Below are 26,938 nucleotides of genomic sequence, written 5' to 3'. Positions count from 1 at the left end.
AATACAAACCTAAGGATGTTTTATCCAGTTTTCATTATTTTTCTTCTATTTCGCAAAATTGCATTGTAGGCAAAGACGTTAAAATGTCATAGATACATGATTATTTTTTAATGTGATCGAATGTAGGGCAATATTTCAGTGTAGCTTTATTGCTAGGTTTGCAAAAACCATGTACTGCTCGTGGCTTGTCATGCCATTTGAAGTATTGAATCAAATGCATTCAATTGGATATCTGAATTGTATAATGATCACTCTGGTCGGCTTTCTCTCGGCAACCTTTCGCCAACAAACGGAACAGGAGTTCAGGAGACAGGAGGCGGAGGCAGGAGGTGGTTGGAAGGGACAAGTTTGTAGGCAGAAGTAGGTGGAGCTGTATATTCCGCAGTCCCTCGTGCAAGGCAAATGTCCGCGGGCGGTGGCATTACCTTCCTATTGACATTTGTTGTAATTCTTGTTCCCATTCCACTTCCTGTTTTACTGTTGAATTACACCATAAGCTTCAGAAATAAACCTTGCGTTATTTCTTCTAAATCATCTTCAATAAGTTGGTGTTAAGCAATGCTGTGTCATGTTACATTGGTTGTTAGTTTGTTCAACTAATAATTGTGTAGATTAAGCGAATTAAATCTGCGCTGAAAAATCTACCGTAATAGGGAAATCTGATCAGCAATAGGTTAAGAAATAAAGGTGATGTATTCAAAGTTATCGTATCACAAAGTGTCTGCTTCTTATGAAAATATTACGAATTAAATATCTCTGAATGTTTTCTGTTACTTATTATTTTATAATAATATTATGGAAGATCTGCAGTCTCTCGCACATAGATTGGACAAGTTCATCAAGATGGACAGTATTCAGTCCTTGTATTTGAAAGAGAGAAATAGAAAATAATTTTTGTCTTGTTAAATGCTCATTATTGTAGGCGTTCTGTAGATTAACATTAACATCTTTAGACACTTCCCTGATTCTAGGTATGCACCAAGAACCAACCAATTATTTAACACTCAAAAAATGATAACGATAAAATGTGAAAAGTCGTAGAGTAAACGGAGATACCTTCATACTATTAATATAATGGACTAGAAGATTCCGTGTTCGTTATTTCAGAGGGTTAATAATGGAGAATGCTAATGGCTACAGCAGAAGCGGAAATAATGGAATTAATGCTACGTGAAATTATAATGCTTTTAATATTAATTCTGTACACACTTGTACACGTGTCTCGTGTTAATACATTTTTCCGTGAATTCTGTTACATATTCAAATTGCCTCCGTACCTCGATTTACAGTGCTCCGCTTTACGGCACTTCTCTAACACGGCTCTTTGAAAATGTAGATAATTTAAAAATATTTATTACGTCAGCAATGTGCTTTACAAGAATTCACTTCAATGTTTAAATAAGTTCTACTTTATAGAAGCTTGCTACAGAAGAACTCTTTGCGAAAAATGAGTTAATCAAAGCGTAAAATCTGAATGTACAGTAGCACACATCTTTCTAACACAAGTACTTGAAGACAACATGAATCTACTTAAGTGCTACAATTCACTGTAGTACCTTCACACATTCTTATAAAAACATAATTAATGATTTTACAAGTCAAATGCATGATCATTAGCAATTCGTAAAAGGGATTTTACTAAATAATAAAGAAAATATGATACACATTTAAGACATGAGAATAAGTTTTGAATAATTAAACTTAATAAGTCACTTCTTCTAACTCAGCAAACTTATTTTGTGGCACCATTTTAACTAAAAATTAATAAAATACTTCGTTTTAACCACTTTTATTATTTAATTACCAACATGTTTCATGAGCAACGCTCACTTCTTCAGGGTTTTTGATAAAACTAATTAGTTTTAAGAAGTGAGCGTTGCTCATGAAACATGTTGGTAATTAAATAATAAAAGTGGTTAAAACGAAGTATTTTATTAATTTTTAATAAGTCATATTATACATACTAGAACTGAATAATGTATCCCCGTCACCAAGCTCCGGCGTCTTGATACAACAGATTGAACAGAGTCTAGACTCAGAGGGTCTTTATTTAGACGTGACAAAAATGTGTCACTAAAATGCTAACATTCTCTAATCACTTTCCGCTTCAGCAAGTGCTAAAGCTTGTTCTCGATATAAGCGCGGAAAATTCACACGTTTTCTTTGTTGGAATTTATTCGTGTTTTATCATCACGCCTTTTTTAAAATATAACGCGATATGCAGAGAGGATATAACGCCACTCGACTTAGGTATTTGAATCGGGTATGGAAAATTACCCTGACCATTATCAGCGTACTGCTACGTCAGGAGACACAAGCACTTACTCAGGGGAATAATGTTTCCATCCTTAGAAGGTGGGAAGCCACGATAACCCTTGTAGCAATTAGTACGTGGAATAAACAAATGTCATAGGATAAATTGAATCATTGGAGTGCAAAGGGGCTATCGTGCAGATTGTCTACGAATGAATAAGTAATAAAAATCATACAAAAATAGGACGTAATATAATGCAGTAACCTTAAGATACAATATGTTACCTATCTTTTGAGAAGAATTTCTAAAATAAATTGAATTCAAATATTGTGTATTGAATCCACGTTCCTGAGAAAGGATATAGAGTATATACTTAGGTATTCCACTGCGCTGCGGAGCTCGGCAGGAAGGCAACGCAAAAAGCCGGGCCACTGATGATTAGATTTTTCATTTTTGAAATCATTGAAAGCAACACACCGACCGTCTCTATTGGCTATTTCCGGCGGAAATACTCGGAACCGGATGTTATGTTATCAAAGTAGGCAAAGCTCGCCTGATAGTCGTCTCTAAGAAGCTTTCATTCGTGGAAGTTTTGTTTTTCGCGTCCCGAACTAAGAAAGAGCTTATAGTCAATGATCGTACAGTTTATTTTTACCTTAACCGATACTTAATAATTTTTTTACATTAAATTCTGTACTTCGGGAAATAGTTTCGGTAAAATATTCAATATGTATTTACTCGCTCACAATGAACCAAGTTTTTTTATTAACTGCATGGAGTACAACAGCTGCTCTCGATTGTACACATTCCACTTTTCAAGGTTCACGTTGTGAAGTCAAATAAATGTACTTATAATAAGATTATAAGTGAATGCAGTCGCACGACAATCCTTTTTATTCCCCCGTATGAATAATTGAAATTATGAATAAAAAAATTCCGCACCTTTTAAAATGCTAACTTTGTGTAAAACAGCGGACAGCCAAATTAAATCCTCACCAAACACATTTAAATATTAAAGTACAACTTCTGATTAAAAAGTATTAAAACAGGTTTTAACTAACTCATTAATTAAGTTAATTTCGTTGATTAATTGTTGTAAACGGTATAATTGTCTACATTTTTTTTCTTGTAGATATGAACTATTTCCACATTATATTTCCAAATTATATCTTATATATTTTAAACCTACAAATTGTTACACGTAACTAACACTTTAAAGACATACTATTATACAGACTTGATCTGTAATGTCGTTTATCTTACTATAACTGCGGGGTGTGTTGGGATATTACCACGGTGTTGACAGGAATATGGTTTCACATTAGTGTATTCCAAAGATTAAATATTTATTACAACTCACATCAAATTACGTACTACTTAAAAGCTTGTTCTAACTCCGCTATATTCTCGAATTAAACATATTAAGAGCATCGGGTTACAGTTCTTGCATTATCCTTAAAATATTGTACCTTTCAAAGCTCAGTGCAAACTTTTAAACAATTTCTACAACAGGAAATAATGTAAGCTTAATTTAATGACCTAGTTGAGTAATTAACAAACACTGTTGGAGCTTTTCATTAGTAACATTTCCCAGCTCAGCTCGGGATCGGGAGTAGCTTCAGCTGCACACAATTTACGGACAACTCCAAACTTCGAACTTGTGTTCAATAAAGTTATAAAGCTCTCAAAGGAATTATTAATTATCACCCATATTAAAATATTAATATCCGATGACTTAATTAAACTTTAAGTTCAACTAACTCTAGGACTTTGCAGCTTTATGATCTTCCCGAATGGCTTTGAGTTTAGAAGTTGCGAGTTCGTTTCCCGGTACTCATTAATATTTTTTTATTTCAACTTTGGATTATTGATAGGACGAGATTGTGACGCATACTGAAATTATGTTTAAATTACACGTGCGAAAGGATTGTTACACGTGCGAGAGGATTGTTACTAACTTTAAAACTGTTTTACTACATTTATTTAATCTGTCGCTCGGTTTCGGGAGAAGTTTTCATTAATCTGAACAAATTTTATGCTATAGATTCAATTACTAGTTTAATTTAATGTATAATGTCAAAGTCACAATAAAAACTACGTTTGTATTTCAGAGTACTTTATATTATGTAGGTTGCCAGTTTCACGATTTCAGGGCTGTAAAAAGTTATTGCGTTATTTTTATAATGATGTGGCAACGATTTTATTGAATTTGTTGACGTTTGACGGTGAAAGTGGACGGTGGATTTGATAGGTGGAAGTTTAATGCGATCAATTTATTATTTTATGTTCTCTCAACGGTGAAATTTTCAGTAAATGTTCGTCAAACGCAAACAATTATTGGGCAACTCATTGTGAATTTAGTCCGGGTTTACACGTCACGTCGTTTGGGTTGAACCGGTTAAATTGGGTTTCAACTTATGACAGCCGAATCTTTCAGGGTTGTCAGTTGTTAGTCTGTTCACGTCGTGGCTGTTGGGTGAACCGGGTAAACTGGTGGAACTGTCAAAAGCCTGAAATCGTGAAATGGATATTCAACCAACCAATTCTCAGCTCATTTATTTAAGATATTGAAAGCACGTTCGTGGTTGATTCATTTTGTATGATTTCCGACAAAAATGAAATGAAAAAGAATTTTTCCGCAGAGTGTTTTCAGTTTTCAAAGCCTGTTAACGTTTTTATCTGTTCGTTATGAAGAAATTCGTCCAGTACTAAATTTTGAAATTAAATCAGAAAATATATTATTACATTTTAAAACACTCCAACGTTTAGTTATGGAGCCGAGAGATTTTCTGTCTGGGTTTTCTAGTTCAACCATTCTATTTTCAGCTCATTCAGTTACAACACCGTGTGATGATTTGAATTTTTCGTTGTTGGAAACAACAACCTGTAACGTAAATTTATTTCTATTTTTCAATATTTCTTTTTAAACCAATGGCTTTGACAGCTCAATACAAATGGGTATATTTATAAATTATATTTTTGAAAAAAAAAAACGTTTTGAAGTTTACCCGATGCTCCAGAACAAAGAACCTTTTTCTATCCCAATAATGGAGTTACCTTGTTAAATATTCGATCAATCTTTCCATTAAATACAAATTTTCCTTCAAAATATATCTCACACTGATAGAAAAACACATTGTAAGTAAATATTAAGATAAACGATGCTGGAATCTAGTATTATGATCGTCAATCACTATATTTCAGAATAATAAGGCATATTCAATTTTGAACCTTTCGTCTTTCCTCCGTCGAGACGTCAAATCCTCGCATAACACTTCACAACATCTCCGTAAACCGATCCATCTACCACCGTAACCCGAATAACCTTTCCAATCAGGGCGCAGTGGTGTCCTATCCTATTTCCGCAACAACCGGTTTCCATCAAACATACAAACATCAACAAGTACAAGTATGTTATGTATCATATTTCAATAAATAGGTTACAAATACTTAGATTAGATACAATCTCTTTTGAAGATAATTATTTAAGAACACTTTGTTTACAGCACAGTTTATTAGACGTAGACTTAGAAATAAAGAACTGCTCTTCCTCAATCATCACTCGACTAATTATGCTTATAATTCACCATTGTCCAGAATATGTAGAATGGTCAACTAACGTCAAGAACTTGATTTTTTTGTAATAAATCAGAATGTTTTTTGTCGCTCACTATGCAATTGAGGATATTTTGTATCACTTTAGTTTTAGCAAGGTCTTGACTTGATTTGGCACTTCTATTTCATTTCTATTTTCTTATGTTTTCCCTGTTTGTCTCTGCTTTTATATACCATCCTTTACTCTTGCATTGTACATTGTCCCAAATCTCGTGTCGCTTTGTAATTAATATATTGACATAAGATGATTGGTTTTAAAATGGCGTAGAAATAATATCTAAATAGTCCCGGAAATGATTTTTGTGGTTTTCAGGTCAAATCGAGTCCAATTCACAACACAAAGGTTCTATGAGTGTCGTTAAATTTACACATTTTCTGTCAACATTTTTACAACGTTCATGAATTTCCATCGTGGGACATGGAGCCATGACGTATCAAATAAACTATCATGTCATTAAATCACGAAAGTCAATCTATCTGTTAAAGAAGAGTGTCTGTGAAATAAGAAGATGGTCACTTTTTTAGAAAGACCACCCGATCTCCTTTTCCCACTCGGTTGTAACTGTGACTGAGTAGGACTGAATATTATTGACTGGTACAGTTAAACCAGTCCTTATTGGGACCCAAAAATTTACTACTATTATCCTCGCATTCCTCTTTACTCCAAATTATTATATACCAAATATTCTAAAACGTATTTATGAAGAGATTTAACAGGTTTAGAAAATTTTTACAACAATATCCGGAAACCTACTAGATGACGGCACTACATTTAAAATACTTTTACCACTTCTGGTTTATACAGGTTAACCTGTCTAGCGGATGTGAGGATAGGTGAGGGTTGTGCGGAAGATTTAGAGATGAGGGTGGGATCTCCAACGGGTATTAATAATTATATTACAGGAGCTTCGGGTACAGGGAGGACGTCTCATTCACTTATAGTTGAGGTCTGAAACTTAGTTCGGGTAATTTTGGTCCGTGTTATTCCGGGAAATGCAACCCTTCTCGGCGAACTGAAGACATCGTTGTGAACACGGATTGTTGACCGAAAATATATGTTCTTAATATATTACCTTCCGGAAAGTTCCCTAACCTCGAGAGACAGGGACACATTATTTATGAAAATCTCAAGAGAAGTTTGGTATCGTTGTTCTACGTTCCCCTGAGTTAATTAGACTTTATTTTAATTTTTTTTCTTTAATGTAAAACGGAATAACTGTTCAAATAACTTCGAAATGTTTTTAATTTAATCTGTACTTTCTATTAAGGTTAAAAGCTTTTTGTTATAAAACGGTGGATTAAAAATTACTTATGGGTTAATCTGAAAAAAATAAGTGGTATCATTAACCCTTTGATCCGTTTTTTACGTAAACCTTTGTAATATTACTTTTTATGGATTAAAAAGCTACCATCACTGCTTTTGGACAATGCTTTTGCACCATTTCGATAGCATAATTAGCTATTTTAAGTATGAATGAAATTTTACTTACTTTTCGACGCAGGTTTAACTCATTGCTTTATTAATTTCGTTCTTTGCAGCAATTGTACCTTGGAAACCAACTTATTTCTTACTTACAATAACATATCGGAACCGAATTCATCTCTGCGATCATATAACCATTAAGGTTGACTTATTCAGTAATAGCAATATTAGGTACTTTTAAATTAAATCGGGTTGACAGTTGACATCACAACTTGCTCCATATTCCGCATGGCAGACGGACGTTCTGGCCCAGCATAGCATGACAAGGGTGGTGTACAGACAAAAATTACTATTATCGAATATTGCCAATTTGTTAAGAATATCTTCAAATTATTCGTAATCCGTTTAAAAACGGCAATGCAGGCCCTTAACGAATACTGTGATAGGTTTCCTAATAAACTTTCAGTAAAAAACGAATTTATTATCACAATGTCGGAAGACGTGCTTATAAAAATCCTAAGATTTCAGAATTTTGTCATTGTACGTTATCAAGGCAAATGCAGGTACATGAACACGTGTTCCGCTATATTGGTATTTACTAAAAGTTTATCAAGAAACTGCCCGCAATCCCGTTTTTTAACTGGATTACCAATAATTTGAAGAGATTTTTATTAAATTGGCAATACTCATTTTTCTCCGTGTGCTAAATGAAATTTCTAGATCTGATGATATATTCAGGTTTAAAGAGTCATTTCGGGCAAGGACTCTAAATTATATTATTGTTATATTATTTAATTTATTACGACCGGCGGCGGCGTACAAAATTAAACTGAGATGAGATTGAATACCTGGAGATGCTTGTTTTAAGCGAAACCGGTCCGTCGTAATAAATCAAATAAATTCGTGGTTATCAACAAAATTATTATTGTTTTATTTCATTAATATGTGGCTGCTTTCTAACAAAATATAATACTTATAAGAATAAACTCGTTATTATTATTATTATATACATGTTTCAAAACCATAGATTCTTCATCAGGAAGTTCATCTGATAGTATTATTGTCCTAACGATGTAGGCCCTCTGATTGGTCAAATTTAAATTGTCTGTTTCGGTTAAATTCCGCTAACTTAAAAATTAAGACACGATTTCATACTAAAATAGGATCACCAGATTTCTTCAAAATCATCGTTTCTGCTCATATAATTTTTGGATAATATCAAAGAAAATATGTTTTAGAAAGTTAACAATCCATTGGATTCATTACATTACAGCAAAAATTATCCACAATTACGTATTAAAATTTGACGTTTATCATTATTCACGCGAAAGACAGATTGTTCAGTGTTGCCAGCGTATATGGATTTCCAATCAATGTAAAAAACTCTGCTACTACATAATGTCTTACTATTTTATATCTACCAATTGATCTAATATCTACTTATTAAATGTAACTATTGTTAGTAAACTGGGTGAAGCCCAACCAAGTGCCGCCGCAGGGCCTATTATAACAAAAGAATGTCATTTTAATGGGACAAATACTTTTACAAATTTAAACAGCCGAATCAAGGAGCAATCAAGATGCCTAAATAACAAAACAAACTATTAAACTAAAACTATTAAAAAATGGTTATTATTAATATTTAATTGATTATCAAACACTTTTCGATTTTTTACAAAGTTACAAAGTTACTGTTGACTAACTGCTTAATTTTAGTTTAACGGGAAAAACTATAAAGAAAAATCTAATTGCAATACCACCGTAGGTATTTGTATGAATGCGGTTGGCAAATTCAAAATCTGATAGTATTATTGTCCTAGCGTCTGGACGATGTAGGCCCTCTGATTGGTCAAATTTAAATTGTTTGTTTCGGTTAAATTCCGCTAACTTCAAAATTATGACCCGATTTAATACTAAAATAGGATCCGCAGATTTCTTCAAAAGCATCTTTTCTGCTCAAATAATTTTTAGATAATATCGAAGAAAATATGTTTTAGAAAGTTCACAATGCATTGGATTAATTACATTACAGTAAAAATTATCCACAATTACGTTTTATATATTTGACGTCTGTCAAGAATCAGACATTCCAGGGTTCCTTAAAAATGTCAATCCCTCCTTTACCGGCCGCTGGAGTAGTTTTGCTATTGGCCGACAGAGCGCATAAGAGCGATATACAAATACGTACAATTTCATTTATTCAAACAACGGTAATTATTTACGTGAAACTACAGTTTTAATACGCATTTACAAATAAAACAAACATTTGATTCAACTTAATGACAATAAACAACAAGTCTTTGCATGTACGATTTTGAAAAATATTGATATTTAATATTATTTACGTAAATAATAATTTCGCACTATTTGACAGAACACCGACATGAAGTTAACAATACGCGGAAGTATAGGCACTGCCAACTCAATAAAATAACATGAAAGACAATCGGAAGATAGAAACGCTTCGTTGATTGTAAAATTAGTCAACAAATCTCTAATCTGACATGTACTTATATGTTTAATAAAACAATCATTTTGCCAGGTATATAATATACATTATATTAAGGTATTATTCGGAATCGCTGGACATAATTCTTCGGATTTACCTTAATTAATATAAAAGGAATCTGAATGCATTTGGGAATTTTTTAATTTTAGCATTTTAATTTTTAATTACGTAAAATTAAAATTCGCTTTCGTTGTATTGGATGACAGCCGGAATAATTTCTATTGATGATATTTTCTTTTTTTGGTATTCCTGATATGAGTGGCTAGAATTTTTACCATTTACTCTATGCAAATACTAGGTAGGTGGTACTATTTTAGCCAAGCTCGAAAAATAAAATAAAGGTATTTTGGTTTCTTTTACAAGTAAGGAAATATTTAAAAAAAGGTTATTATAGGTTAGGATAGGTTAGGTTGGGTTATGCTAGGTTAGGTTAGGTTAGGTTGGATTAGTATAGTTCAAGTTAGTTTATAGGTTAGGTTAGATTAAGTTGGATTATTATAGGTTAGGATTAGTCAGGTTATGTTAGGTTAGGTAACGTTAGTTAGGTTATTACGGGTTAGGTTAGGTTGGGTTATTATAGGTTAGGTTGGATTTTTATAGGTTAGGCTGGATTATTGTAGGTTAGGTTAGGTTATTATAGGTGAGGTTAAATAAAATAATAATGATAATAATAGCGAAATAAATCATTTGTGTTTTTTAAGTAGGCACTATTTTGCCGGAATATTGTATTACATTATAACTTTTTAATTTACGTTTTTCAATTGTCTCTAGCCGTTCATTTCAGGAATACCGACAAAAGAAAATGTTATCAACATAAATTATTCAGGCTGTTATCCCATACAGCGAAAGCGAATTTTCATTTTACGTAATTAAAAATTAAAAAGCTCTAATTAAAAATTTCCCAAATGCTGTTCGATTCCTTTTATAGTAATTAAGGTAAATCAGAAGGTATTATTTAAAAATATTTCGTATTTTTCCGTGTCCAGCGATTCCGAATAATTACCTATATTAATTTACATTTAGCCATTTAGGCAATTATTCGGGAAAGGTAAAGTTTTAGCCGAACAACTGTCATTCTTATATGCCTAAACTCCTTCCTGTTCCGTGATTTAACAATATATACTCACCCTCTCTCTGTGAATGACCTAATATCTACCTATTAAATATAATTGTTGTTAGTATCACTTAAACTGGGCGAAGCCCAACCAAGTGCCGCCCGAAGGGCCTAGCAGAAAAAAACCCGCGGAGCGGGTTTTTAACTGCTAGTAATAATTATTACTTCAACACACCCTCAGGGGCTACTGAACTCAAGTATAAACATGCACTATTCAGTATACTTGGAATCGTGATGAAGAAACCTTTAGTTTTGAAACACGTTGATAATTTTTATTACAAAATAATTGTTTTCAATTAACATTTAAGTTTAGGTTACTTATCATTATTTCTCTCTCGTTTATTCGTTTAAATATTCAGTCATGCCAAAATACAAACGTGAACATTATCAGTGAAAAATGTCAAAGAGACTTTCGTCTTAAAATAAACAGTTATTGAGTCGCCGCACCTGTTGAAACCATCCATAAACATAAGTATTCGTAGAAAACGATTCTTGTTCGCACGTCTCTCCACTCCTCCCTTTCTGATGCTCCACAGATAAGTAGTGAGCTGCCGGGAGCTGATTCTCTCGTGAAACCTTCTTCCTCTTTTCGAGATACCACCATCTCTCATCCAGCCTCCGAGATCCCCTTTCTGATAGCACACCGAGAAAATAAACAACGGCGAATTAAATAATGCGCCACGTTTGGAGAATATCTGACAGATCTCGTCAGTAATTGTTGGGTTAAACTTTAAACGGCTGCTGCGTCCAGGATTGAGCTCAGAGTTAGTTCAAGCTGTTGGAGGTATAACAACACTTGTTGTATGAATAGCAGTTATTATAATATTATTATGTAGATTGTGGGTGATCGACTGAATTCATAGTTCGTGATGTTTATAAAAATACTAGAGGCGTTCACATTGTACGGTATAATAATTTCGTGGACATGTGTGCTGCTCATTGATGTTGTATTTAGTCTATGGTGCTGCTGTAAATAATAATTATGTTGAAATTTCACCGAATTGTAATGAATACTTTGACTGTCATTTTTTCGCAAATATATTTTTGCATTATTACGACCTCCCAAAACCGTTTATGACTTGAACTAATCTCTGCTCGATTACAGAAGTTAGTCAATAATAAAACATATTTTACCCTTTCCTCCCCCTTGTTTCACAAATCCTCACAACATTACCCAAAGGTGGCTCGGGGCGGTTGGAACAATCGGTGTCATATAAAAAACTACAATTTCAAAGAAAGCAACGGTTATTCACGGCGGATTGCTTCGATAGCTCGGTCGTTTAGAGCAGCGGTAGCTCGGTTAATTGAATAATATAATGTAATATTTCGTTATGTAGGGACCTAAATATACTATTGAAATACCTTCTATCCTATGTTTTTATGTACACCGGCTGCGCCAATGTTCTTCGAATGGTTTGGTTGGAATGTTAATAATATTTGTGACCGGTTCGAATGGAAGAGGAATAGATACTCTTTGAGTATTAACAATGTAATATAGTGATTTGTTTTTGGGGTATTATGCCGTGTTGCGCTACCTCCTTCTTAAGCCAACGTTTCGGACAGCATTGCAATGTCCATCATCAGGGCAGATGCGTAATCTATATGTAATCTACTAGATTACACATCTTCCCTGATGATGGGCACTTCAATGCTGTCCGAAACGTTGGCTAAATAAGGAGGTAGCGCAACACGGCATAATACCCTACAAACAAATCACCATACTACTTTTGGCCGTGGAAATCTCAAATCATACATTGACAATGTACTTTACTTTGTAGGCAAATACAAAGAATCGGATATTGCTAACTAGGTCTGAATTGATTGGTGTTCTAATGCAAAAGCGACCGCGCTATACTATAAATAGGTAAACCTACCGTAGCGTCGTCTCACTATAGTATACTACTAAAGTAAATTGCGAATTTATTTGATTTATTAATTTTATCTTAGCTATTTTTACACCCAAGTTTACAAATGTCTTATTTATTATTATTTATTTACAGTTTTATTATTTATTTTACATTTTCTTTTGATAAATGTGGATCCTACAATCCAACTTGAATCCATCAATTAGTGTAAGACCTTAAAGTTTCCGGCAGCGTTTTATAATATTATATTCCTTTGTTTACTTAACTATTTTGTTTATTTGCCTTGTCATTTGTTGGTAGCCTTGCACATTCTATTATGTATATTTAACTTTATTTGAATATTATTTTGTTAATAGGTTGTTTATTGTTTTATGCATACATATCATCGCGTTCAAGTAATTTTTTTCTTTATTCATTGAAACGGTGGTGTGGTGAATTAGTTAGCCGTTACCTATAAAGGTAGTCTGTTTCCACGAGGGAGCAGCTTGATTACCGCGGGCAGGTCCGATGCTTCGATTTTCTTCTCCCATCTTCCGGTTCTCGTGAATTTTCCTCCAGACACTTAACGACTCGTACGTGTTGCCTAACTACCGTCTCCTCTCACGGGAACTAACTTATCACGGCACAACACCTAACGGAACCGTTAAACGCCCGTTAACGATTCCTAACGACCAGTTAACTTCGGAAATAACACAAATTAACTATTTGGGGCCAGCATCTTCAAAACACAGGATCACTGCGAGTCATTTCCAGTTGAATTTATAACGCCTCGAAGCGTTTTGGTTTGTCGAAGAGATTAACTAAGACACTCAAAGACAGACAAATGATAAAATTAGTTAAAACCCTTTTTTCTAGATTTGTTATTATTCTACTTCTTTAACAACTTTGAATTTTGAAGTCATTGTGAGTGTGTAGTCTTTTCAAAACGTTCTTACATTTTTTCTTCGAACATCCAATCAAGCAGTCAAGTTGTTTTTTGAACAACGAATTTTTATTTTTTTTTATTGGAACAACTTTTGACTGTTAAACCCATCAATGTAATATATAATTTAAAAAAAGACTATACTTATAAATCTAAACGAAACATGAAACAGAACAAGACACAGAAAAATAAAAATACAACGGTCTCGACTGGCAATCCTACATAGGATCTCTGCCTTGCCGGGAAAACATATTTAACCTCTAAATCATTGGGACCTAATTCTTGTAAGTCTTTTTGTTGATCTCATATTTCAAATTCAGAATTGACAATATTATCTTACAATTAATTTTTCCCATATTTTTGGCTGCTATCTTTTTGAATTATTACAAAGTTCTAAAAGGATTTTAACCCAGATATTGTCTCGGATAAATGCTATAATATGGTCGAGTTGGAAGACGTTTTCCCTGTAAAACAGAGTTCCTGGTTAGGATTTCCAGTTGAGACCGTTATCTTTTTATTTTTCTGTGTCTTATTCTATTTCATGTTTCGTTTGGATTTATTAGTATTATCCTCTTATTCAATAATACAATATTTTCTGTTTTCTGTGGCGAAAATTTATATATTTTCATTGTTTCGCTCTTAAAAATAATATTTTAGAGTGCGCTTGACAGCTTTATCCTAAACATCTAAAAACCCTTTCCCAACCCACGACAAGTTAAACTGTACGTAAATTCCCCTTTCAGTTCTTTTGTTGCATGTCACAAAAATAATTCATTTCAAGTAATATTATTTATATCACGTGGGTATCTCCAAACTGCTTTTTGTACGAAATAAATAATACTATTTAATCATAATCCAAGGATTCGCAGTAATTTGTCTAGGTTGAAAAAGTATGGTCGAGTACCGAGAAAAAGCTTTAATTTATGTAATTCAAAGGCGCCGCTTTTACACAAATTGTGAACATTCGGTACGACCCACAATCCACATGTTGGAAGAATTTACATAAATTAACCCGACTTTTTACTTCTTAACGCGATGTTCAAATCAAACCAGGCTACAGCATTTGATCCTTTCTACGATAATGTGTATCGAGTTTAAAATCATAATTGTAAGTATCCAATTTGTCTTTCCGGAGTTTCTCTGACAGAATGCTGAGAGGAATTTGTATACCTACTTCTTAAAATGGCTATTTAGGTATTTTAATGGAACAGGGTGTTTTAAAGTAAATAGCTGTTTTGGAACATTTTGTGAAAACAGAAAAATTAATCACATACTGGTGATTCTTGTTGCGGTCATTTTACGCTGTTTGGTAAAAGCTATTTTTAATTATATTATTATAACCTGAGAGGTACCTAATCATCAAAGTTTTGATAATATTTGTACGGGACGGCACTGTAGTCGCCGGCCGCACAGACGATATAGCGGGAGTGGCCGGCTGGCCGCTTCGACGCCTTGGAAGGGAAGGTCGGGAAAAAGTAGGGAGAATATTGAAAAAATTGAAAAAATGGGGAAAAATATGGGGAAAATGAAAAATGGGGAAAAATGTGGTAAAAAATGGGGAAAAATTACGAAAGGGAAAAATGGGGAAAATTGGGGGGGAAATGGGGAAAAATATAGGGAAAAGGGAGAAATGGGGAAAATGTGGGAGAAAGGTATAAGGCAGGGGGGAGGAAGGTAGGGGGGAACCTGCGACCTGACTAGGGACGCTTCGACTATTGTGAATGTTTTCTTCTTGATGAACACCAGGGAGCCGGAAGAAAGAAGAAGGCCAGGTTGAGGTGAAGGTCCAGGGCAGAAGAGGCTTGAAGTGAAGGCAGTCAGGGGCAGTCCAGGAGAGATGTTGATGGTCCGATCGTTGCTGGCTCTCTGCCGAATTGCACAAGTTGTCCGCCTTTTAAAGGACCAACGGGCCTAGCTCTCCCTTTGTTAGCGACAAATTCCGAGAATTATTTTTGGGTTCCCGGAATTTGTCACAGGAATGAGCGCCGTTGTTGCGTAACTTGGAAGGGGACGAATTTGACTTGGCCCCTGACTGTTCTTCAAACCACTTTGCCCGGTCATTTTTATTTAAATACATTTTTGTGAGTTTGCACAAATTACATATTAAAAAGGGGAATTGACATCATACATATTAAAAGGGGAATTGAGTTTTGCACAATATTCAATTTTGTGCAAACGGCGAGTTTTGTAAAGGAAACTGCGTCTGCACAATTTCAAACCTTGTGCAAATTTACATATTAGAGAGAAAACATTTATTTAAAGGGGAAGATTTGCACAATATTCAATTTTGTGCAAACGGCGAGTTTTGTAAAGGAAACCGCGTTTGCACAATTTCAAATCTTCATGCAAATCTTCCATGTTTTGTACAGATGATAGGTATTTAATTTATAAGACGGTGTCGGGGGGTCAAGCCTTTGTTTTTTGTCTATAATGATGACTGCTTGACCCCGTGGTTTTATTTATTAATCAGCAGATAAGATTTATAGTTCTACAAGTTTTACACAGATAAGATTAGGTACAGATTTTGTATAGAGAAATTTGTTGCATAAATTCGAATATGCGCAGAGGTGAGTTTGTAAATGAACTGCCTCTGCGTAAATTCAGATTTATGCAAATTAATTCAAGTCAGTGGAGGTACGTCCGGTACAATTCTCCCCCCGGTGCAGTCACGGCTGCGCCTAGCGGTCCGGACGTGTAGGTCGGCGGCGTCCTCGACGTCCGGTTCCCCTGGGCCGCTGGGGGTTGTGGCTCCCATGCGGCATCCGTGGTCCGGGTGCTGTAGAGGGCGGCGCTGGTGCTGGTGCCGGTGCGGGCGCTGGTGCTGGTGCGGGGAGGATGAGGGCGAGTTTTACAGCCGGGCGGGTGTACGTCCCTGTGGCTGTTTGGACCCGGGCTGTCCTCACTTGGCCATCGGCAGCTGGGATGGCTTCGACGATACGTCCGCGCGGCCAGCTGTTGCGTGGCAGCGCGGGGTCCAAGATGACCACCAAGTCACCAGCTCTGAGGGGGTCAGTCGGGTGGTGCCACTTCTGTCGGGCGCCCAGGGTGGGGAGGTACTCACGGAGCCACCGCCTCCAGAACATATCGGCGAGTTGTTGGCTGATACGCCACTGGCGACGGAGACATACCTCCTCCTCCTTGCTGTCGTAGAGTGACAGATGCGGGCGGTTCCCGGCAGACCCCATGAGAAAGTGATTTGGGGTGAGGGGCTCTTCGTCCCGCGGGTCGACAGAGACATGAGTCAGTGGCCGATTGTTGACCACAAACTCAGCCTCTGCCAATGCTGTGCGCAGGGTTTCCTCCCTTGGCGCCCTCTCTTTTAAGGTGGCGCTCAGGGCTCTTTTCACCGAGCGCACCAACCTTTCCCAGGCTCCCCCCATGTGGGGACTGAGGGGGGTGATGAATCGCCACTCGATGCCCTTGGTAGCCATGGCGTCCGTCATCCTGTCATCCTGCTGCAGGGCTGCCGTGGCATCCCGAATTTCCGCGTCCGCACCACGGAAGTTCGTCCCGTTGTCCGAGTACAACACCTTGGGCTGACCTCTTCGGGCGGTCATCCGTTGTAAGGCCATAATCGCCGAGTCGGCAGACAGCGAGACCGCTAGCTCCAGATGGATGGCGCGGGTGGAGAGGCAGGTAAATAGGGCTCCATAGCGCTTCTCCCGATGTCTGCCGACGGTGACCTCCATCGGCCCGAAGTAGTCCAGTCCGCAGTGTGTAAAGGGGCGGACGTGGTGCGCCAGGCGGGTCGGCGGGAGAACCCCCATCAGTGGAGGAGAGGGCTTGCTCCGTCGTAAGCGGCAGGTGGGGCAGTCGTGGCTGATCTTCCTGCTGATGGTACGGAGGCGCAGGATGAAGAAGCTGCACCGGATCTCGGCCACAGTTTTCTCCGTGCTTGGATGGTCCGCCTTTTCGTGGTAGTGGCGGATCAGCAGTCGGGCGTATGGATCGGTGCCATCCAAGATCACGGGAGTCTTCGCCACGCTCGTGCTTCCGGTGAACTCCCTCAGCCGTGAGCCCATCCGCAAAACGTCATCAGGTCCGAGGAAGGGGGCCAAACTGACGAGACGACTGGCGGAAGGTAGCGCCTGGCTGAGACGAATGGTGTGCAGGTCAGTGGAGAAGGCGTCTTCTTGGGACCTTCTCACCCATCTGCGCTCAGCCTCCGTTAGCTCGTCTGCTCGTAAAGAGTTTTCGGGGGGACGGTTTGGGCCCGTCCGACAGCGCCTGATGAAGCGTAGCATCCACGCTGTAGCCCGGATCAGCCGGTGCCATGACGAGAACCTCTCGACCAGAGGTAGGGCCTCTCCGGCTGTGGCGATGTGCCCGACGTAGTGTCGGGGCCGGGTCTCGAGGGTCTGGTCGTCTGGCTTCGTGAGGGTGCGCTCCTTTGGCCAGTCGCTCTCCGGTGTGGTGAGGAAGGCGGGGCCGTTGAACCATCTTCCTTGGAGAGACAGGTCGGGCAGCTCCAAGTCCCGGGTGCCGATGTCGGCCGGGTTCTGCTTGGTGGGGACCCACCTCCAATTGGCTATGGAGGTGAGTTCATCTATCTCGCCCAACCTGTTGGACACGAACGCAGAGTATGTGCGTGGATCGGTGCGTAACCAGCACAGCACTGTGGTCGAGTCCGTCCAGAAGATGGTTGACGCTATCTTCGCTTGGCTCTCCAACCGGATGGTTCTGGCCAATCTAGCCGCCATGAGTGCGGACTGCAGCTCAAGGCGGGGTATGGATAGCGGCTTGAGAGGTGCCACCTTACATTTGCAGGCGATGAAGGTGGCTTTTAGGGTGCCCTGCACTTCCTCCACGAAGTAGGCGACGGCACAGCAAGCTTGCTCCGAGGCGTCGCAGAAGAGGTGCAGGGTCACGCTGCTTGACCTCTGTCGGAGCGACCGTCGTGGGATGGAGACGCTGCTTTCCTGGAGCAGGCTCATCCAGTCCCTCCAGCGTTCAGCGTGCTCCGAGGTGATGTGGTCGTCCCATCCAACGCTCGAACGCCACACGGCTTGCAGTAGGATCTTCGACCGTATGGTGAGGCAGGAGACGAAACCCACCGGGTCGAAGATCTTCATGACGATGGAGAGGAGCTGCCGCTTTGTAGGCCGTGTGGCTTCCTCTAGACTGGCCGCTTCCAGGAAAGTGTAGATGAAGCGGTCGGTAGATGGGTCCCACACCAGTCCCAGGACCCTCTCGGTCTCGCTGCTCCCGCTGCTGATAGCTACCGTGGAGGTGGCGCGGTCTTCAGGGGGCACATCGGCGATGGCGTCCAGGCTGTTTGAGGCCCAGTTCGTAAGGTGGAACCCTCCCTTTGCAAGGAGGGCTCTTACGTCTCGGACTAGGGCAGCAGCTTCGTCAGGGTTGTCCACTGCGTCCAGGTAATCGTCCATGTAAAACCGTGAACGAATGGCTGCTGCGGCGGCCGGGTACTGGTGCTCGTACTGACCGGCCACCCTGTCCCGCACGTACTGGGCACTGCTGGGCGAGCAGGTAGCCCCAAACATCATAGACGCCAGCTGGTAGGTGTCCGGCTGTTGCCGGTCCGGCGACCTCCACAGGTAAAGTTGCGAAGACTGGTCCTCTTTCCTGATTTGGATCCTCAGGAACATCTCCTGGATGTCGGCGGCAATGGCTATACCGCCTTCCCGGAATCGGAGGATGTTCCCCAGGAGAGAGGACAGCAGGTCAGGGCCAGTGAGCAGTTGGTCGTTAAGTGACGTCCCTCGGCATCGGCTGGCGGCGTCGAACACAACCCTTATCTTCCCTGGCTTGTTCGGGTTGGTGACGGCGAAGTGGGGAAGATACCACTTCCGTGGGGCAGGGAGCGACGCCTCATTGGGGGAGAGGCGTCTGGCGTAGCCTTTGGTGACAAGCTGCGTCATTTTGTCATTGTACGCCGCTGCCAGGGTTGCGTCCGCTGCGAGCTTTTTCTCGAGGGACTGGAGCCGCTTCAGCGCACACTGCCGGTTGTCGGGTAGTGTGGCGTCAGGGTGTCTCCACAGGAGGCCAGTTTCCCACCGCCCAGAAGGTAGGGGGCGGGTGGTTTCTGCCATTAATGCCATGGCCTTTGTGTCCATGGCATTGACTCTCGCCGCAGACGTGACGCCGAGGGAGTCGACGGCAAAGTTGGATGTTACCAACTCCCTCAGGCGGGCATCTGCAGCGGTCTCCGACTGGAGGGCCAGTGTGGTAGCTGGCCCGTCATTGCTGAGGCTCGAGCCTCCGTGGGCGATCCACCCCAAAGCGGTCCGTGACACTATTCGAGTAGTGCTATTCTCACGGACCTCTCTTGACACGATAAGGTGGGCATTATCCTGCCCGATCAAGAGTTTTGGGGTGACGCGTCTTCCAGGAACGCGCTGCTCCGGCAGGCTCAGGTCAGCTACTGTGTGGGCGGTGATGTTGAAGGTGGGCTCCAATCCAGCGCCCCGGATCGTCAGCTTCACGCGTTGGGAGCGGGCGTCGGAGGTACACATCCCCTTCGCTCCGTGCAGCCGCAGACTGTGGACTGGGCCGCGTGCGCCGATCTGCGTTGCGGTGTCAGCGTCGATTAGGGTGACGGTGGATCCCTCATCCAGAAGAGCGAACGTTGACAATTCCCCGTCCGTGGGGCCCCGCAACACAACCGGCACTATTTTTAGCAGCACGCGGCTGTCCACTGTCTGGCGTCACAGGTTCACCTCCGCGACCGTCTCCCGGTGGAGCAGCCGATGATGCGGGTAGCGGCACTCACCCACACCACACCACACTGTCTCCTTGCAGTCCCTGGAGTGGTGCGCCTCCAGGCACTTGCGGCACAGATTGTTAGTGCGGACTGTCTCCCACCGGAGGGAGAGCGGTTTGGCAATAAACTCGCGGCACTCCCGAGTTCTGTGTGGCTCACCGCACTGAGCGCACGCACTTTTCACTTTGTTTTTGTTTATTGTTCTCACTACGGGTGGTGGTGGGCGGTTGGCCTTCCCCTCTGGCGGTGTGGCCACAGCGTTGGCCAGCACGTGCTCCCGGCGCCCTTTGCCGGATCTCAAGGGATCCACCATTCCGCTGACCGGGATCACGCCGGCGACGCCCCTCAAAAATGCTGCCAACTGGAGGATGGTGGACTGGGTTGTTTGCCCCAGCATCCGCAGCTCCAGCAGCCAGGCCATCCTTAATGTGCATGGCATCTTGGCAGTGATGTCGGCCAGCAGGGCGGGGTTGGTGAGGTAGCCTCCCGTCCTCAAGTCCCGCAGGGAAGCCACCAGGTTCTGAATTGTCCCGGAGAAGTCCGCAATCTCCTCCAAGGTGGCTTCGGCAGACAGGAAGGGCAGCTTCCTCACCTTATCCAGCATAAGGTTGGCTATTGAGCCCGATCCGCCGTACCGCTCCTCCAGGGTCGAAATAATTTCGGGCACTCGGTCCGGGTTCAGTAGGAGCGAGTACACGTTTTCCCTCGCCTTCCCCTTAAGCGCACGCTGCAACCTTATAAGGTTCTCGCTCAGCGTGAGCTTGCAGGTCGAGGTGGACTGCTCGTATTGCGCAATCCAGGCCGGCCATTCGAGGGGGTCGCCTGAGAATATGGGGAGGTCTTTGGCGGTGGACTGCCGGGCAATGAGGGCGGTCATCCGGAGGTCCTCCTCTACTGAGGGACGAGGGCTGTCCTGGGCGCGCGTGGAGCGGATGGCGTCAGCCAGCAGGGTGCCCAGCTGTGCCAGGAACGGGTCGGCGCCTTGTCGGACCCACTCGCTGGTGTGATGGGCAGTCTCATCGGCGATCGGCTGCGGGGGGAACAGCGGCGAGAAGCTCTGAGATGAGGCACCCGGGTAACCGGCAGGAGGTGCGCCAGGGTGCTCGCCAGGGTAGGCACCAGGATGCGCTGCAGCGGGCGCAGCAGGGGACCCGCCCCCAGGGTAGGCGCCAGGATGCGCAGCAGCGGGCGCAGCAGGGGGCCCGCCAGGGTGCTCAGCAGGGTAGGCGGCGGGATGCGCACCGGGGGGCGCGCCAGGGTGCTCGCCAGGGCAGGCGCCAGGATGCGCAGCAGCGGGCGCAGCAGGGGGCGCAGCAGGGGGCCCGCCAGGGTGCTCGCCAGGGCAGGCGCCAGGATGCGCAGCAGCGGGCCCGCCAGGGTAGGCGGCAGGGTGCGCACCAGGGGCCGCACCAGGGTAGGCGGCAGGGTGCGCACCAGGGGCCGCACCAGGGTAGGCGGCAGGGTGCGCACCAGGGGCCGCACCAGGGTAGGCGGCAGGGTGCGCACCAGGGGCCGCACCAGGGTAGGCGGCAGGATGCGCACCAGGGGCCGCACCAGGGTAGGCGGCAGGTGGGTGCCAGGGGGGTCCGCCCCTGGCAGGTACTGCGTCGCGGTGGGGAGGGCTGCGAGCAGCTGAGCGAGCTGCCTGCTCATTGTCCGGTTCGCCTTCCGGAGCTGCCTGACCGTGTCTTCTGTTGTGGTTGAATCCTCCTCTGCATCGGAGGATGGTGCGCTGTCAGGGCCGGCAAAGTGAGTGTCGGCAGGGCTGGCAGCGCGTGGGGCGGCAGGTCCGGCAGGGTCAGGGCCGGCAGGGGGGGCAGGGTGAGGGCCGGCAGGGCCGGCGGGGTGAGGGCCGGCAGGGCCGGCGGGGTGAGGGCCTGTCACCAGCTCCACGTCGGGTTGTGAATCTGGGGTGGAGGCCTCGCGGCCGCTCCGCAGGGACGGCATCTCGGGACGTCACTGGAAGGCGCGAAGTAGTGAAGGCGTGAAGAGGCGATCGCGGCTCGAAGGACCATGTACGGGACGGCACTGTAGTCGCCGGCCGCACAGACGATATAGCGGGAGTGGCCGGCTGGCCGCTTCGACGCCTTGGAAGGGAAGGTCGGGAAAAAGTAGGGAGAATATTGAAAAAATTGAAAAAATGGGGAAAAATATGGGGAAAATGAAAAATGGGGAAAAATGTGGTAAAAAATGGGGAAAAATTACGAAAGGGAAAAATGGGGAAAATTTGGGGGGAAATGGGGAAAAATATAGGGAAAAGGGAGAAATGGGGAAAATGTGGGAGAAAGGTATAAGGCAGGGGGGAGGAAGGTAGGGGGGAACCTGCGACCTGACTAGGGACGCTTCGACTATTGTGAATGTTTTCTTCTTGATGAACACCAGGGAGCCGGAAGAAAGAAGAAGGCCAGGTTGAGGTGAAGGTCCAGGGCAGAAGAGGCTTGAAGTGAAGGCAGTCAGGGGCAGTCCAGGAGAGATGTTGATGGTCCGATCGTTGCTGGCTCTCTGCCGAATTGCACAAGTTGTCCGCCTTTTAAAGGACCAACGGGCCTAGCTCTCCCTTTGTTAGCGACAAATTCCGAGAATTATTTTTGGGTTCCCGGAATTTGTCACAGGAATGAGCGCCGTTGTTGCGTAACTTGGAAGGGGACGAATTTGACTTGGCCCCTGACTGTTCTTCAAACCACTTTGCCCGGTCATTTTTATTTAAATACATTTTTGTGAGTTTGCACAAATTACATATTAAAAAGGGGAATTGACATCATACATATTAAAAGGGGAATTGAGTTTTGCACAATATTCAATTTTGTGCAAACGGCGAGTTTTGTAAAGGAAACTGCGTCTGCACAATTTCAAACCTTGTGCAAATTTACATATTAGAGAGAAAACATTTATTTAAAGGGGAAGATTTGCACAATATTCAATTTTGTGCAAACGGCGAGTTTTGTAAAGGAAACCGCGTTTGCACAATTTCAAATCTTCATGCAAATCTTCCATGTTTTGTACAGATGATAGGTATTTAATTTATAAGACGGTGTCGGGGGGTCAAGCCTTTGTTTTTTGTCTATAATGATGACTGCTTGACCCCGTGGTTTTATTTATTAATCAGCAGATAAGATTTATAGTTCTACAAGTTTTACACAGATAAGATTAGGTACAGATTTTGTATAGAGAAATTTGTTGCATAAATTCGAATATGCGCAGAGGTGAGTTTGTAAATGAACTGCCTCTGCGTAAATTCAGATTTATGCAAATTAATTCAAGTCAGTGGAGGTACGTCCGGTACAATATTGTTTTCAATTTTATATTTTGGGACCATGCAAAAGCTTAACATTTTGATATGCTTTCAAAAAGGGAAGCCGGTAGGGTAAAAAAGCAAGTCAGTAACAAATCGAATTATTTTACATCGTAACATGAAGGAAAATCCACAAATAATTTTCTGTTCGTTTTGCATAATGCGACATTTTGTCTTGTATTTCTCGTTGATCTGTAGTTTTATATTGGCGATAATGGCGGGGTTGTCAATAACACAGCTAATGGTTATGAAGACCAGGCTATTTAGCATAGTCGATCGATAAAGCATTTATCTATAATGCGGATAACTTGTCATCATTCCTGAACACAACTCGTACAAACGTACAAATAACACTTCACGTTGAATAAATTACGAACACTTTGTCGCTGTGGACTGTTGTTTGTTCGTTGGCGATCTGCAGTCATGCTCCTGAACTGTGACAAGTAACCAACATTATCGATAAAAACTTTTTATCAATGGAACGTGCTAGATACCCTGGTCAGAAACAATGTAGGATTTATAGCTTCGTGGTTTTACCACAGAGGCGCAATTTAAAAATCCAATCACACTGTAGGTGTTTTATTCCATGTTTCTAATAGTAGCTAATGGCTATGTTTAGACTCGGTGACATTATTAAGTGCTGAGATCTCAATCTGCTTTGAAAAATGACATCCCCGTTCATTCGTCCCATTAATGCAAGTCCCGAGCCGAGCGATTTGGGATTTGAATAGAACAGGAAATAAAAGTAATTTATTATATGAATTTTTATTTAATATGACGTCCGACTTAGAAACTACGTATAGCCTATTATTCAGGTTATTACGATTTTAATGGAGATAATTTTTAATGTAATTAATGGGAGCTGACACAATAAATATATCGTTTTTTGTTGTTCATTCACACTTCGCCATTTATAAAAATATCGTAGAATTTTTGATGTCCTTGAGCAGTGTCTAAGCAGCAGTACTAAACACTCATTTTAAATGGACTTCAGGAGAAGTCCAAATCCTAATAATTTTCGAAACTGGAAACCCGAAATGAAGTTTTAAAGTTTATTTATTTATCAAGGATAAATCAATAGCTCGTGAAAAATAGACCTCACATCTAAAAAACTATGTTTCTAATTTTATTTTATATGTATAAATCAAATTCAATTTCTTTTGTAATCAAAAGGTTTATTAAAATTTACTTAAATATCTACTGACTTAATTAAAACCCGTGTAAAAAAGGATTTATACAATTTGTCCAAGTAGATTCTCTATCTCAATGACAGTAAATTGCTTTATCAAACTTTCTTCAGGCAGGTAGATACCATAATATTGAAAAGCTCACTAAAAGTCAGTCATCCTGTCGAAGTAAGGCTTGCTTGAATAGTAAAGTGGATGCAGCAGATTTTAGAAATCGGAACCGCGACGTACAAACAAATTTACAGATTAATTGCCAAACGGTCGAGTTAAAACAGGACTTCATTACGCTCAGTCAACTATAGTTGATTATGCGATGCCTCTCTGGGAAACTCCGTTTAGTTGTCCAGAAAATGGATCACCGTTGCCTCCCTAATATTTTTGACTTCTTGAATTAATATTTTACAAATATATTTATAAGAGATTGAGACAGTTAGTCATTTTATTTGAAGAATTTAAATAAATAATTTTATATGAAACTAGTTTAAGTACCCGGCGGTGACCGCGCTTTACGCAGAGTTTTTCTAAATCAGATGTAGATTTTTATTTTCGTCTTATTTTGAACCACAAAATTAGATGTGCAAAATTTCAAAAAGAAGTAGGTATCAAAATTTTGCTTTGGTGGGTTGATAATATGATAGGGGTTTTTTTTAACAGTGATCTTTATCTTGTTTTTAAGGTGAAGTGTGCAAAATTTCATCAACATCGGAATAAAACTGTAGATTTGTATAAAAATCAAATCCGTCGCCCACAGCAGATTATTATTATATAAATCTTTAAATAAATAATTAAATAGGTAGATTCGCGTCCCTTTTTTTCGGAGTAATTATTTTTGTAATTTTGAATATTTGGAATTCTGTGGTAAACCACAGCATTGAACGCCGCGCTGCTTGAATTGGCTTTAGTTATGTTTGATAACCAGAACTTCCCAAACATCCCTTCCAATACTATAGCTAATAAAATTCTCTTAGATGGGGATGATAGATGCCATAGTTCAACAGCAAAATTGGTTTACTTCAGCTGGGAATCTTGTATCGAATGACAAAATATAAATTAGTTTGCATTGTGCAATGATAAAAAATGCATTTCAATGATATTAATATCATGAATGATTTCTTTATACTGTTGTCAAATAAGATATTGAGTCACAAGCTTAAAAGATTATCTCGTCTGTCCATCACAGAGATAAAATAAATATTTATATACCAATAGAGAATAAAGACAGATTGAATCTGTAATATAAGCGGTCATTTGCATCCGTTTCGGATAAGATCTATTCAGCGCAGTCAGTAGGTACCAATTACCATACATTGATAATTAAAACACGATTTATTGAATGCTTTGCTTTTTTATAATACAATCAATTAAATAAAGAACTGTTTATTTTTTATTTAAGCAGCATGATTTATGTTGTGTCCAGTTTTATTAGCTCCTACCTACGTATTTTTATATCTGCGACTTGGACGAATCGCATATAAAATATCATGATTCTTAATTGAATACTTTTATGATCGGTTTAATAATATAATAATATATATTTTTAATTTAATTAAAATCAAATTTAATAATATAATTATTAAGTTCTGCGAGTATTTTTTGGTTTTTGTTGTTGTTACAGCTGTTTCGGCTTTCAAGGTCATTTTCAAATTTTCAAACAAGACAGTTTGAAAATGGCCTTGAAAGCCTAAACAACTGTAACAATAACAAAAACCAAAAAGTACTTGCAGAACTTAATAAATATATTATTAAATTTAAAAAAAAATTAAATGGAGTTTTACGAAAAACACAAAAACAATAAATAATATTTTTTTACGTAACCAAATGATGATTTTCCTAGTTTTATATATTACACTATTTTGATTAATCTTTATAATGAATTGGTTTACATTGTGAATACCAAAAATATGATTTAGATAAATTGAAGGTTTTGCTATCGTTTCGCTTGAGTAAAATACAAATAAAAAAATAAATTACTCAATGAAAAATATAAATGTAAACTAATAAAAAAAATATTTTTCAATAGAAATGTATGAACGGGT

At 40.7% G+C, this 26,938-nt stretch overlaps 2 protein-coding genes across 2 annotated transcripts in view; one reads left to right on the top strand and one right to left on the bottom strand.

The window, feature by feature from the left end:
• Positions 1 to 26,938, top strand: part of LOC149422771 (netrin-1-like) — a 453,397-nt gene that overhangs the window by 99,073 nt on the left and 327,386 nt on the right. The window lies entirely within an intron of this gene.
• On the bottom strand, positions 22,041 to 23,120 carry LOC149422772 (uncharacterized). The gene is made up of 2 exons (XM_089633525.1): positions 23,034 to 23,120; positions 22,041 to 22,300 (listed from the first exon to the last, which is right to left on the bottom strand). Exons 1-2 carry the CDS (start codon positions 23,118 to 23,120, stop codon positions 22,073 to 22,075), a joined length of 315 nt encoding a protein of 104 aa, XP_089489651.1. The 3' UTR covers positions 22,041 to 22,072.

This window comes from Hesperophylax consimilis, chromosome 7, assembly GCF_061612785.1.
Source record: "Hesperophylax consimilis isolate HC1 chromosome 7, BYU_Hcon_1.0, whole genome shotgun sequence".
Classification (NCBI taxonomy): domain Eukaryota; kingdom Metazoa; phylum Arthropoda; class Insecta; order Trichoptera; family Limnephilidae; genus Hesperophylax; species Hesperophylax consimilis.
This window is presented reverse-complemented; position numbering and strand designations above follow the sequence as displayed.

What these genes read in the sequence shown, in the direction of transcription:
- LOC149422772 (XM_089633525.1), bottom strand. Translation starts at nt 23,120, where the DNA reads ATGACCGGGCAAAGTGGTTTGAAGAACAGTCAGGGGCCAAGTCAAATT. An exon ending in CAACAACGGCGCTCATTCCT is followed by an intron (nt 22,301 to 23,033) that starts GTGACAAATTCC and finishes AGCTGGTGACAG; the next exon opens with GCCCTCACCCCGCCGGCCCT.